This window comes from Taudactylus pleione, unplaced genomic scaffold, assembly GCF_031769625.1.
Source record: "Taudactylus pleione unplaced genomic scaffold, aTauple2 ptg000641l, whole genome shotgun sequence".
NCBI classification, from domain to species: domain Eukaryota; kingdom Metazoa; phylum Chordata; class Amphibia; order Anura; family Myobatrachidae; genus Taudactylus; species Taudactylus pleione.
In genome coordinates, this window is record NW_028285043.1 from 1,000,263 (window position 1) to 1,013,733 (window position 13,471).

The 13,471-nt window shown below is 46.3% G+C and overlaps 1 protein-coding gene across 1 annotated transcript in view; it reads right to left on the bottom strand.

Annotated features, from left to right (window-relative positions):
* Window positions 1-1,170: 1,170 nt before the first annotated feature.
* Window positions 1,171-13,471, bottom strand: part of LOC148479057 (protein kinase C delta type-like) — a 65,543-nt gene continuing 53,242 nt past the window's right edge. Inside the window, exons 7-9 of the mRNA XM_088455012.1 lie at window positions 11,526-11,669; window positions 4,700-4,828; window positions 1,171-1,332 (exon numbers count right to left, since the gene is read on the bottom strand). Of these exons, the coding sequence (XP_088311138.1) occupies window positions 1,171-1,332; window positions 4,700-4,828; window positions 11,526-11,669 (435 nt within the window). The remainder of the gene's footprint in view (window positions 1,333-4,699; window positions 4,829-11,525; window positions 11,670-13,471) is intronic.

Below are 13,471 nucleotides of genomic sequence, written 5' to 3' on the forward strand. Positions count from 1 at the left end.
AAATATGTAAATGAGACTGAAGGGGTGGAGACTGAGAATCAGAGGCATTCTCTGGTTAGCGGGTGGTCGCAGAGTCTCTTCCCTGCTATAGGATCTTTTACAGGTTCCCAGAGGATGTCGGTAATTGGGAATTGCTCTATACTTTTAGTAGGACAGCTTTTGTATCACCCAGACACCTTTTATATAAGTGTCTTGCATGGTGCACAAATACTTTCTGTAATAAAAGCACAATATATAACATGGAAACATACAGTAAAGACAGTCCACAGCCCTCACAGTCTCCTCACCCATGATTAATGTCACGTGATGCTCCTATTAAAAGGGGAATATGGGAAACTAACGAACAGAGTGATCACATTTAATAGTAGGCATATTTACTTTGTCAAACACGTGCACCCACCAAAGGCTGGGCTTAAGGCACACTTGCCTACCCTCCTGATTCGGCCGAGAGCCTCTCGGAAATTGGGTGCCGCTCCCGGCCCCCCGTAAAGGCAGGCAAACTGACTCCTCCTCTCCGTGCGGTTATCAGAGATTCCCCCGCAGCGGGAGTGGTCCATGACGTGATTCATGCTGAATTGCATCATTTTGGCCCTGCCCCCTGCTTCAGAATGCAAAGTATTAGAGATATGAGAAAGCAGTAGTGGGCGTCCCTATGCTGGCTGAGCGGTGGCCGGCATTCGCATATTCTCACTGCAACTTTGCTTACGATTACGCAGCTGAGATTGCGATCCGTGCTAAATCAGGCCCTATGTTTGGTTCTATTGCTTTTTCTGTGCATGCAGCAGGTACAGCTCACTCCTCCTACCCCTCCCTGCCTCCATTGTTCTTCCTCTGCTCACATCCCTGACATGCCCCTTCTCCTCCATTTCCCCCGCTATTATTTTTATATCTCTTAAGCTATATCTGTTTATGTAATAATCCCCAGCCTGCAATTATTTCTGCATTTCATCTTGCAAGAAGCTTATTGTCCAATATGAAAACTGATTATTATTGATCCTCAAATTACTATTATGCCCAGCTCTATCTCCCTTTTTCTTTCTTCATCTTTCCCTGGTTTAAAATTGAAATCTTCAATCAAACATGTTTAAAAAATAATAAATATATAATGTACATACATGCAGAGGTTCCCATTCTGGCACCCAGCAGTGCTGAAGCCTCAGCTCTATGTTCTTACAGGCCAGGTGGCTTTGGCAGGGTTCTCCAGGTGGAGGTGACGAATGAGAACCCTGCAAATCCTTCCTGCTCCTCGGCTGTAAGAGGCAGTTTACGGGCTTCTGCTGCCTCCATTCTTTCCAGATGTTTAGTTTTGGAGGCAGGCGGTGGAACGGTTGGCTAAAGAAAGAAGAAATAACATTTATACCAATGACTATTGCATCTTTTATTTGTAAGGTAGAAAAAGAGGCATTTACAGATTTTGCACAATAGTTTAAATACTAGGTGCTTACAAGGAGGTACATTTACTAAGGTACAGGTTTTTAGAAGTGGAGTTGTTGCCCATAGCAACCAATCAGATTCTAGATATTATCTTCTAGAAGATGCTAGATAAATGATAAGTAGAATCTGATTGGTTGCTATGGGCAACAACTCCACTTCTAAAAACCTGCACTTTAGTAAATATACCCAAAGATGTCTATATAAAGCTGAAGGAAGTGGCATAAATGTTGCACAAAGAACTGTCAGTCAGACCATATATAACAGTATTGCAGTAGATGCAGTGCTCGAAGTGGGGCGGTATGACATATCGCCACTTCCTGCTGCCACTTAATTTTTGATACAGTAGAGAATGTACCAGCGCTGGAACAGCTGTGGCATTGTGTGGAGATGTGTCCATTGTGATGGAGCCGGGAGCATCAGCTCCTGGTTGCACTGCTGTTTACAGCTAGCAGTGGCTGCCAGCCAATCCTGGCTCGCAGACCAGCTACCAGTCAAAAGAAGGGACAGATTTTTTAATCTGGTACCTTCTGCTAGCCAATAGCGGCTTGCAGACCGCCAGCCAATGAGAAGCAGCAAAGTGGCTTTCTCATTGGCTCACGGCCGGTGCTGGATTTAAAAAGACTCTCCTTCTTTTGACTGAGTCACGCGTCCCCGCTGGTAACCGGCATCGCGGATCCCTATTCCCTCTCTGACAGCTGGTTTAGGGGTTGGATTGTGGACATCTGCTGTCGGTTCTTGCTTCCCTTAGAGTAGCCTCAGCCATTCTCAGGACAGACAAGCTACCCATTGAGGAGACCCTGAAGGACAGTCCTCAGGTCACAGGTCTGGCAGGGAAGTGGCTGTAGTGTGCTGCGTGGGTGTGGGGTGGGTGTGTGTGTGGGGGGGAGTAGAGGAGGGGTGGATTACATTTTTCATACCCCCTCCTCTGAATTCCCACTTTGAGCACTGAGTAGATGTGAGATTGCTCTGGTGCGACTAAAGGTGTTGGCATACTCTATGCTCTCAGGAGAAGTCTATGTAACCTAGAAGTGCACCTTGATGTGCATAGAGGAGAATTCATTTCTAGAGGATAACTATGGAAAAGAGTAAACTGAGTATTAAAGTCCAACCTCCAACCACTTTATTTACACCCATTTATTAACATAAATAATTACAGTTTCCTTCCTTAAATACTGTATTATGTATGGTGCCACATGGTAGTAACGCTAGGAATGCCTTTCTCCACTGATGTGCCATATGAAGGCTAAGAGGAGCCCCAATAACAGTGTAGGACAAGACCCAAAGACTATCACCTGGGTGCTGGTGCAATGGTCACATCTTATTATACAGCAGCAATGGCCCCTTAGGTCAGCAAGAAATGTACCATGTCTACCCCTTTACCTCATTGCCAAATTACTGTATCACTCTGAGGGCTCTATTTATTAACATTATTTTTATTAAAAATAAAGTGAAGTAAGGGGCTTTCACACTCTCTTCACATTATTTTAGTTTCACATAAATTTTCTAAAGGACGATTGGAGTAGAATTCGGAAAAATTCTACTCCAAACCCTAATTATCACATATTTTTAGTAAGCAAATCGCCTTTCCCATAATTATAATGGGATAGAACAGCTGACCACCAGAATCCCTGCAGTTAGTATTATGACCACATCCCATATACAGAGGTGGAGGCTAATGCATGCGTCAAGTTATTGCAGTCACAGCGGCAGTACTGTGCAAATGCTAGTTTCAGCTTCCCTCTTGTGTACAAGCGTATGACGGACTCTGCAAGCTCTGAGATGCCCACTTTCCTTGCTTGTGCCAGGGGTTGTATACACTCCACCATTAACGCACCATAACTTGCAATATCGAAATGACAGCCTATGGCAGCACAGTGCTTCCTTCTGAACATCTCCTAAACATGGCCTCTATGGTTGTGGATCTGCTTTTGAGAATGCTGCCTCATTCACTGACATGCCCCTGACTCTCCATAACATGCCTATGACTTTCCATAACACACCTGTGACTTTCTATAACACACCTGTGACACCTTGAGACAGCCTTTTTTTGTGTTCACTTTAGGCCATCTCCCGGTAACCGCCCAGGAATACCTATGGCTTTCTGACGCCAGCTCAAATGGATGCGATACCATATGCAACAGAGGTGTCTGCATACACATAGAAGTAACAGCGGTGTCTGTGTACACATAGAAGTAACAGCGGTGTCTGTGTACACATAGAAGTAACAGCGGTGTCTGTGTACACATAGAAGTAACAGCGGTGTCTGCGTACACATAGAAGTAACAGCGGTGTCTGCGTACACATAGATGTAACAGCGGTGTCTTTGTACACATAGAAGTAACAGCGGTGTCTGCGTACACATAGATGTAACAGCGGTGTCTGCATACACATAGAAGTAACAGCGGTGTCTGTGTACACATAGAAGTAACAGCGGTGTCTGCGTACACATAGATGTAACAGCGGTGTCTGTGTACACATAGAAGTAGACAGGACTTAGGGTTTGAGTCAGAGGTGGACGCAGTGTCAATGTTTGCACAGTTGTGATTATTTGGTACTGAGCATGCACAAATAGTCCTAATTATGTGAATGATAACTTTTATCTATATAGTTCTGCATAACTGGTGGCATTATATAAGTAAACAAGGGATGTAGTTACCATGCTGGTGCTCGGGATGTCGGCGTTCAGCAATCGGAATCCCAACACCAGAATAACAACCGCTGGCATCCTGATGGTAAGTATTAGGGTTAGGAGGGGGGGTAAGGGTAAGACACTATGGGGAGGGTTAGGTTACGGGGAGGGAGGGTTAAGGATAAGCTGAGGGGTTAGGCTGCAGGAGGGAAGGTTAGGCTGCAGGGGGCGAGTTAGATTTCGGCTATGGGGAGAAGGTTTAAGCTGCGAGGGGAGGGTTATGGTTAGGCTGTGGGGGGGAGGGTTAGGGTTAAGCTGCAGGGGGAGGGTTATGGTTAGGCTGCTGGAAAGGTGAGATAGGGTTAGAACACTTGTCTAATTGGGTCGAGATTCTGACTGTCTGGATGGCACTGTCGGTATTCTGACCACCGGCATCCCAACTGCTGGGATTCCGTATCCAACCCATAAACAATAATAAATGTCAATAATAGGTTGAGTGGCAGCTATAGCCTGGACCATACATGCACATTTGCACATCTCCTTAGCTCCATGTGTCTGACATGTATGTATTATCTGCTGACCAGCATTTAGTGACAGGTTGTCCAGTAGCTCATGGAACTTCTGTGCTATACTTACTGGTGCAGGTATGTATGGGGGTGCGGTGCTAAGGGCTTCAATGGCGACCCAGTCGATTGGCTGAAAGAAGGGATCACGGCGTATGTTACCATTAACTCCGAGTCGTCTGGCTTGGTCTTTATGGAGGAGCTGAAAAAATTATTTGCATTTAATTTAATGGCTTACATACAGACATACATAATAGTAGCTCAATACAATCATTTTACAAACATTTCTGCTGCCCGGCACAGAGGAATATAAAGTGATTTGTCCATGGCCACAGCATGTTATACTGACATTCTATCTGGGGTATGTAGTATGTCTCCCATTATCATTCTCCATTCAAAGAACATCTACCCACCAAGCCATTTCTTCTCATATTGCTCCTAATTTGGTTATCTGTGTAACAATGGGAGGTCAGTATGGGTGTTTCTATAATGGGTGCAGGGTGTACAGTGAGCACTGGCCCCTGGGTGTAACAATGGGTGGTCAGTACGGGTGTTCCTATAATGGGTGCAGGGTGTACAGCGAGCACTGCCTCTGGGTGTAACAATGGGTGGTCAGTACGGGTGTTTCTATAATGGGTGCAGGGTGTACAGTGAGTACTGGCCCCTTGGTGTAACAATGGGTGGTCAGTACGGGTGTTTCTATAATGGGTGCAGGGTGTACAGCGAGCACTGGCCTCTGGGTGTAACAATGGGTGGTCAGTATGGGTGTTTCTATAATGGATGCAGGGTGTACAGCGAGTACTGGCCCCTGGGTGTAACAATGGGAGGTTAGTATGGGTATTTCTATAATGGGTGCAGAGTGTACAGTGAGCACTGGCCCCTGGGTGTAACAATGGGAGGTCAGTATGGGTGTTTCTATAATGGGTGCAGGGTGCACAGCAAGCACTGGCCCCTGGGTGTAACAATGGGAGGTCAGTATGGTTATTTCTATAATGGGTGCAGAGTGTACAGTGAGCACTGGCCCCTGGGTGTAACAATGGGAGGTCAGTATGGGTGTTTCTATAATGGGTGCAGGGTGTACAGTGAGTACTGGCCCCTGGGTGTAACAATGGGTGGTCAGTATAGGTGTTTCTATAATGGGTGCAGAGTGTACAGCGAACACTGGCCCCTGGGTGTAACAATGGGTGGTCAGTATGGGTGTTTCTATAATGGGTGCAGGGTGTACAGTGAGTACTGGCCCCTGGGTGTAACAATGGGAGGTCAGTATGGGTGTTTCTATAATGGGTGCAGAGTGTACAGTGAGCACTGGCCCCTGGGTGTAACAATGGGAGGTCAGTATGGGTGTTTCTATAATGGGTGCAGGGTGCACAGCGAGCACTGGCCCCTGGGTGTAACAATGGGAGGTCAGTATGGTTATTTCTATAATGGGTGTAGAGTGTACAGTGAGCACTGGCCCCTGGGTGTAACAATGGGAGGTCAGTATGGGTGTTTCTATAATGGGTGCAGGGTGTACAGTGAGTACTGACCCCTGGGTGTAACAATGGGTGGTCAGTATAGGTGTTTCTATAATGGGTGCAGAGTGTACAGCGAGCACTGGCCCCTGGGTGTAACAATGGGTGGTCAGTATGGGTGTTTCTATAATGGTTGCAGGGTGTACAGCGAGCACTGGTCCCTGGGTGTAACAATGGGAGGTCAGTATGGGTGTTTCTATAATGGGTGCAGGGTGTACAGCGAGTACTGGTCCATGGGTGTAACAATGGGTGGTCAGTATGGGTGTTTTTTTTATAATAGGTGCAGGGTGTACAGTGAGTACTGGCCCCTGGGTGTAACAATGGGAGGTCAGTATGGGTGTTTCTATAATGGGTGCAGGGTGTACAGTGAGTACTGGCCCCTGGGTGTAACAATGGGAGGTCAGTATGGGTGTTTCTATAATGGGTGCAGGGTGTACAGTGTGCACTGGCCCCTGCATCCAGGGAGCCTCACACCACACACTCTGCACCCATACAGTATTCTGGCATCGGCCTCACAGAAATCACTGGGAAAAAGGTGCTGCTGCATTTTCCCGAAGATCTGCACATGTGCAGTAGAGAAATCACTGGGAATATGGCACCATCGCTGTGTTCCCGGAGTACTGCATTCGCACAGTAGACACTGGCACAGTCCCAGAGGCTACTCTGCAAATTTGACGGAGAGAGAGGGGAGGAGCCATACGGAGTCAGCACATGGGCCCCTCCTCTCTTACACCACTCCTGGTGCTCAGGGTTTTTTGGACATTAGAATATTACTTCTATACTTCTTATTAAACAAAGCATATGAATTATAAGCAGCATGATGGTGTACTATGCCAGGTGGGCACTGCCAGAGCTTTTCTATGACCTCACCTGTGATCACTAGAAGTATATATTTATTGGGCTTTGTAAGAACCATACCTGCAATTATCTGTAATGTTTCCAATTGTCTCACTATACAAAAGTCTTCCATTACTTATGTAATAATTGTAATTCTGATTGCAGAGAAAACAGTTGGATGATGCAGGTAGCTGTGTATGTTTTGCACTGAAATGCACTTTATATTTATTAAGTATATTTATCAAATGAGAAAAGCCATATCTCAATGGAACCGCCCCCATCTCTGCCTTAGCGGAGCCTAACCCTAAAACTCCCAGGGTGGTGCCTAACCCTAAGTTCTCCGGGGGGTGCCTAACTCTAACCTCCCCCCAGTGCCGCATACACCTAACCCCCCCAGGGGGTGCCTAACCCTAATTTTCCCCAGGGTTGCCATAACCTAACCCCCCCCCATCCCCAGGTTAAGTAGTATACTTACCCAGCTGTTGATGATAGGGATGGTGGGGGTCGGGCTTCCAGCGTCAGGATTTAGATAGTCATTGATATTTCGACACCTATCTTAAGTCCCATGCCGGGCTTGTGCAGTCGGGATATAGACCAGCGGCAACTCATCCGCCGGTCTATTGACTGCATCCTGTGTGAGCCAGCTAGCCGCGGAGACTGGCCCAGAGAAGAAGTAAGATAAGCCTTACAGCTCCTGTCCAGTACTGAGAAGCATCTGAGTATCACTGACCAGGTGATATTGCATTAATAAATTGCATCAATACTGTCTTTCTAATGCAACAAAAAGGAGGGATTAAAATATCCCTATCACGGCTTGCTGATAAGTATCACTCTGCGTGCCTGAGATTTCCCAAACATTGTGAGATCTCGTGCACAGCCGGACTTCCACAGAATCCATACCAGCAGGTAATTCTGCCAATAGAAGGAATAATGATAAGCCACAAAAGAGCACTTATTGTTTTTAATAACATCTGAATGATTTTCTGCCTACAGTAAAATCGTTACATATTTGCATATAACCTACAGAAGAGTAATTTTCTCTCTGTTATCTGCTTTCATACATACCGATGTTCATTGTAAGTGTCAAATAGCGCTGGTTATAGTGCATTTAACATTTACCAAATCTTCTTACATCTCCTCCTTAGTTCCACCTTTGGGAAACCAGAGCTGAGCCCTTCATGTATTTATGTCCTGGTGCAGTGTATCCTGTAGTTCTCCTGGGGGACAGTATAAAAGTGTGCCTTTGCTAACCCCATTACACAGCCATAGGACATAGCCATAACTATTACTTTATACATAACCTAGAACATGTAGGAGAGTGGCACAGGGTTGGAGGGCTGTCTAGCATATTTATTAAGGCGCACCATGCAAAGACTGATGTGACTTCTTCTCTGCATTCCACAGGTAAATTACAACTACTGCTCCCATCAGATGCTGTTTTAGTGATTGCCTCAGCACAGTTTTGAAAATTTATACTGGGTAAATTACAACTACTGCTATACTAAGAGCAATTTATCTAAAGGAAGTTAGGAATTTATTGTGAATCTGTGTTGGCCTCCCCCCTTCTCACAAATTGTTTATCTTAGACTTTATTGCATCCCAATTTAGTGTGTGTTAGAGCTTTCGGGGTGGGGTCCCAATCAGTGAGCACAGAGACACATGTTTGTAACTTTAGATATTACTGCTCCCACAGGCTGCATAGCCGGTGTTAAGATTCAAAGTGTTCTGATTATAAGTGTAAATACAATTTGATAACTAAGTCGGAGTTACGCTGGAGATAAACTGGAGGAAAACTGAGGGAAAAGAAACTCAAAACCAGATCACTTTCTGAACAACAAGAAGCAACATACTTATGTGAATGAACAAAATCAACATCTTCTGCTGTATGCATATCCAGGCAACTACTTACTGCACTCACTGCTTGGACACTGCAAGTGCTCCCCTGTCTGTGTACTGCTCTTGTTGATTGATCTTTGTTGATCAGAACACTTTGGACTGGATCAGCTCGGGTACATTGTAATTTTGTCCTCATTCATTTTGTATTGCCTTTTCCAATTGCGCCACATCTATCCACTTTAATCATTTGTTTATAAACTAATTCCTGCACCCACTACTCACATACCTCTCCTTTATATATCACTTTTGGAGCTGCGCTCATACATTAGCAGCACTGTTCTTTACATGTATTTTTGAACATTTAACAACTTTAATCCACACTGACTCTATATCTCACAGCCTCCACTCCAGTTTACATCTCAATTATTACCTTGTCCACAGCATGAACACACTTACTTCACACAACCCCCATATTCTATGTCCACATAATCCTCTACTTTATCCATCCCTCTCTTCCCCCTCCTGTTTCCTCCACTTGCTGTTCTTCCTTTTTTTCTCTCATCAGTCTGCTTCCAACCCTCTGCTTCTTTCCCCCACCTCTCCTATACCTCCACTCTCAACCACCTCCCTCTATGGTCTTGTTACCCCACTACTAAGCCCCATTCCCTCCTCGTTCTGTCTGTCACCTCCAGGGCTGCCAAGAGAAATTCTGGGCCCGGGTACTGCAACATCCTGTGGGACCACATCATGTATGGCTGCACCCATTTGTGAGTGGGTCTAGCATGTGAGATGCACCCACTCACAGGAGCATGGCATAGCACCCAGCAGCTGGAACTAAAGTAGTCACTACTGTATTAGGATGGCGGGACAGTCCCATAATAGCTGCATTTCTTGTCAGGCTGTATATAGATGCTAAAATGTAACACAAATTAAAGTGCTTCTACTTTACTTTGTACATCTCTCATGTAAATAACACAAACAATCTATTTTCTATCATAGAGACAGATGAATGAAGGACTTAATTTTTACATAACATCAGGTCATCTTATACACACACATTCCGCAGCACATATCCTAACCCACTGCTCCATGCTCCTTCTTCACTATCTACCCCATCTGTGTCACCCCTGTCTGTCTGCCCTTCCCCTTTAGAATGTAAGCTCTCACGAGCAGGGCCCTCATCCTCACGTGCTTCTCCTCCCCCTACTTATAGTATAATTTACTCCTAACTCCCCACAATGGCACCTAACACCTGGTTGCTCATGTCCTGCTGCTTGTGTTTTGCAGCTGAGTTTATAACCTTGTCCTTGTCCTGCATTGTTTTGTATTACTATTAACTGTTTTTCTTGTGTGCTCATTTATGTACTGTGTAAGGCGCTGCGGAACCTTTGTGGCGCCATATAAATAAAGGATAATAAAGGATAATAATAATAATAACAACAGCAGGGGTGAAACTAGCAGTGGTGCATAGCACTGGGGCCCACCATAATGAAGGGAGCCCGCTGTTGCCAGACAGCATTATCAGCAGGCCAGCCAGGTGTTATTAATGAGTCAGACTGACTCATTATAGTACATCGGCAGCTGCCGGGATGAGAGCCATAACAAGGAGAGAGGAGGAACCAGTCTGGCCTCCCCTGATCTCATGGACATTTACATTATATTCTATACTAGCTGGGATACCAAGCATTGCTCTGGTTGAAGGCTGGACTGTGAAGTAACCTGCAGCCTTCATTTTGTTACATTGTCCTTACCTATAACCTGGATAACTATGCAAATTAGGAGTAAATGACAGTGCAGGCGGGTGTATTATCATACCTTTTGGAATGGGGTATATCAGAAGCAGACTGACTTACAGAACAGCTATAGCTTCCAAAATCACTTTAGTTACAGAAATCACTGCAGAACAGAGGGGGTGATTCAGCTATGGATGGATATGCTTTTGCAGCTGCTAACATGTTAACAGCTGCGATATCTGTAATATGATAATGCAGCAGGAGGTGTTATGCCTCCTGCATACGTTACTGAACCCAGCTGCATCCAAGGACACAGCATCGAATTATCTACAATAATCAGGACTCTGCTTGATCCCTGTCACTGTGTCTGCAGCTGAATCACCACTTGAAATCACTGTGCAGTCCAACATTGAAGACCATGTCTAGCAGTGCTGCCATCCCTGGAATGCCGGGACTGGAGTCCCATTCCCAGACAGAAGGGGGCTCGCTCGCAGTGGCACTGTATGGCTGCGATCAATCTCCCCTGCTGTTTGTAATCTCTGTATGCTAAGCCTTGCCAGGATCAAAGATTGTGGATTGATTATGCTGTTTGCCACAGTCTAAAAATCTTGAGTGCTGAGCTGCTCATAAGCCTGCCAGGTACTGTGTGTGTATGAAGCCAGCCCATCAGCCCCAGAACCTGTGTAATTAAAGAGTATCTCAGTTTTGTTGGATTCTGTGACAGTGTATGGCTCTGATGATGTTCAAACCTAGGAAAAAACCTATTGCTGGTCAAACTACACCATCATGCCAAGTTTGGTGGAGCTAGGTACAAAACTCTGGCTGTGCATAAAGGAAAAACAGACAGGCACACTGTTTTGCTTATTATATAGATGTGTATCTATCATTTCCCTTTTGCTGTGTACAATATCATACAAAGTTATCTATAGCCATTAATATCACATACTTTACAGTTACAATGTATAAATGTAATCTTATTTACCTGTTCAATTATGTCTTTGACCGCAGTGCCTGATGCAGAAAGTCTTTTGGGATTGTATGTAAGACTTCCAGTAATCATTTGAGTTAAAATAACTCCAAATGAATACCAGTCTGCACTGGCATTATACTCCTCACCAGAACGCACCTACCAGAAGAGAGATATTCATTATCAGGTTGTTACCAATAATTTTTCCATTTTATCTTTTTTTAATTGACCAAGTCCATCGCTCTGTATAATATGTGTTTATGTGGAGACAGAGGGCCTGATTCAGAGCCGGACGCTCTGACCAGAGCTCTCGCTCTGAATCACGGCCCTCCTACATGAAAATGGAGCGGCCTTATGGACGCTCGCATAGCTGTGGGTTACCACCCACAGCTTATGCGAGAGTCCATGATGATGGTCGCGATGGTCAAGACCATCGCGACCATCGGGCTTGCGATGGAGACCCTGCGGTAGGGTCTCGCTGCCGCAAGCCCTGGAGTGATTTTGGCTCTATCAGAGCCACAATCACTCCCACTGACATCACTAGTGATGTCAGTGGGGCCGGCTTCAGACGGTAGGCGTTCCCATGGGAACGCCTCCGTCTGGCATCCACGCCCCCGGCACGCCCACCAAAGGGGGCGTGCTGTCACTCACCATCGACAGCACGCCCCCTTTGGTGCGAGACCCGGAGCGACGGAGAGCCCGTCGCTAGTCGGGTGTCGCGCATGCGCACGACGGAGCTCCCTTCGTCGTGCGCATGCGCAGTGGGGCAACATCGACCCGCTTGCGAGCGTCCTGCGCTCGCAAGCGGGTCTGAATGACCCCCAGAACACACAAAAGTAGAATCATAAAACAATGCAGTGATGTGCGGTGAGGTCAATGGCTGGGGAAGCACACATGTATAAAAACTCAGTTTTTATATTAAAACTCTGGAGCATGACAGGGAGTATGACAGGGGAGGCACTGCCTCCCCTGCCTACCCCGACCGCACGTCTTTGATACAATGTAATGTGTCAATTCAGGACACTGATGTGTGGCTTTGTGCCGCCTTGTAATCATATTGGCATATGCTGTGTTTCCTGGGGAAGACTACATGTATATTACCTTAGTGTTACTATAATTATTAAGGACTTTATTTCATTATTATTTGTAAAGCGTGGACATTTCCCTGGCCTGGAATCAGGGCCGGCCCAACCATTACTCAGGGTATGCGGCCGCGAAGAGCGCCACAGTGACGAGGGCGCTGCCATCACGCAGCCCGACAGTGGATGTGACGGGGTGGCCGGCAGGCGCAAAGTTCTAGGGGGCCAGGTCTGCGTATACCTTTCTGTTAGGGAAGGAGCGATAACGGTGCCCTGGCATACTTTACTCACATGAGGCAGCTCCTTCCTGCTGCTTCTCTCTATGGTAAGACACCCCGGGGGTCAGAGGGTTGTGTGGTGAGCCCTGATTGGAGGAGCCATGTACACATGACTCGGGCAGGGGCGGAGCTACACCGTCTTGTTCTTCAACTCCTTATGGTGCGTACACACTGGGCGATTAAAGTGGACGACTGAACGATAACGATATCGTTATCGTTCAGTCGTCCACTTTATCGTCCATTTTTAACACAAAAAAGATGAACGATGACGACAACGCGCGTTCCCGCGGGTCGTTCGTCAACCTCGTTCATCGGGCTGACATGCAGGCCAACCTGACGACCTCGTCAGGTTGCTGTATGTCAGGGAATGGGTGAGAGAGCCCGGCGCTGAATGATATCGCTAATGATATCGTTCAGCGGCTGTGCTCAATGTCATGAACGACATTGAGCACAGCCTGCCGGGGACACACTAGACGATATCGCTCAGGGAGCATATCGTCTAGTGTGTATGCACCTTTAGTCCAGGGCTTCAGGCAGCCTGGAGGAACTACTAGAAGCTCCACATCAAGGTGAGAGGGGGTGAGACTACAGGGGAACATATTGC